This window comes from Etheostoma spectabile, chromosome 16, assembly GCF_008692095.1.
Source record: "Etheostoma spectabile isolate EspeVRDwgs_2016 chromosome 16, UIUC_Espe_1.0, whole genome shotgun sequence".
Taxonomy (NCBI): Eukaryota; Metazoa; Chordata; class Actinopteri; order Perciformes; family Percidae; genus Etheostoma; species Etheostoma spectabile.
Window position 1 is genome coordinate 21769630 of NC_045748.1, and position 875 is coordinate 21770504.

General features: G+C 51.0%; 1 protein-coding gene across 1 annotated transcript in view; it reads left to right on the forward strand.

Annotated features, from left to right (window-relative positions):
* LOC116704153 (putative protein TPRXL) overlaps positions 1-874 on the forward strand; it is a gene marked incomplete at its 3' end in the record, with an annotated part of 1118 nt that extends 244 nt beyond the window's left edge. Inside the window, 1 exon segment of the mRNA XM_032539428.1 lies at positions 7-874. Coding sequence (XP_032395319.1) covers positions 34-874 — 841 coding nt within the window.
* Position 875: the final 1 nt, after the last annotated feature.

The window sequence follows — 875 nt, forward strand, 5'->3', positions numbered from 1 at the left end:
GAGCCTTCTACTCCAAGGCGGCAGCAGCATGGAATGGTGAGACCTTTGTCTTCATCTTCTAAAGAGGACCAGCCATCTACCGCGGGGCAGCAACAACAAAAGGATGTGTACTCTTTGTTCTACGTTGGCACCAACGCTTCTACCACCAAGCAACAAGAACCAAAGGATGTGTACTCTTTGTTATACGTTGGCACCAACCCTTCTACCAACAAGCAACAAGAACACAAGGATGTGTACTCTTTGTTCTACGTTGGCACCAAACCTTCTACCACCATGGAGGAACACAGACAAAGGGGTGAGAGCCTTTTGTCTTCCTCTAAAGAAGACGACCAGCCTTCTACCACCAGGCAGCAAGACAAAAGGGCTGAGATCCCTTCCTCTTCTGAAGAAGAGGAGCATTCTACTGCAAGGCGGCAGCAAGAAGAAAGGGCCGAGAGCCCTTCTTCCTCTTCTGAAGAAGACAAGGCGTCTACCACCAGGCAGCAAAAACAAAAGGGCGTGAGCTCTTTGTTCTGCGTTGGCACCAACCCTTCTACCGTCATGAAGGAACACAGGGAAAGTGGTGAGAGCTCTTCCTCTGAAGAAGAGGCTGAGAGCCCTTTGACTTCCCCTTCTGAAGACGTGCCTTCTTCCACGAGGTGGCAGGAAGACTTAAGGGCTGAGAGCCCTTCTTCCTCTTCTGAAGAAGACGAGCCTTTTGCTCCGATGCCGCTTCAGGCATGTAGGAGTGAGAGCTCTTCGTCTTCATCTACTGAAGAAGACGAGCCTTCTACCACGAGCAGGCAGCAACAACAAAGTCCTGTGTCCTTCATCGAGATCAACCTGTCTACCACCTTGAGTCAGGATGGACAAAGTGGTGGCAGCCCGTCCTCTAC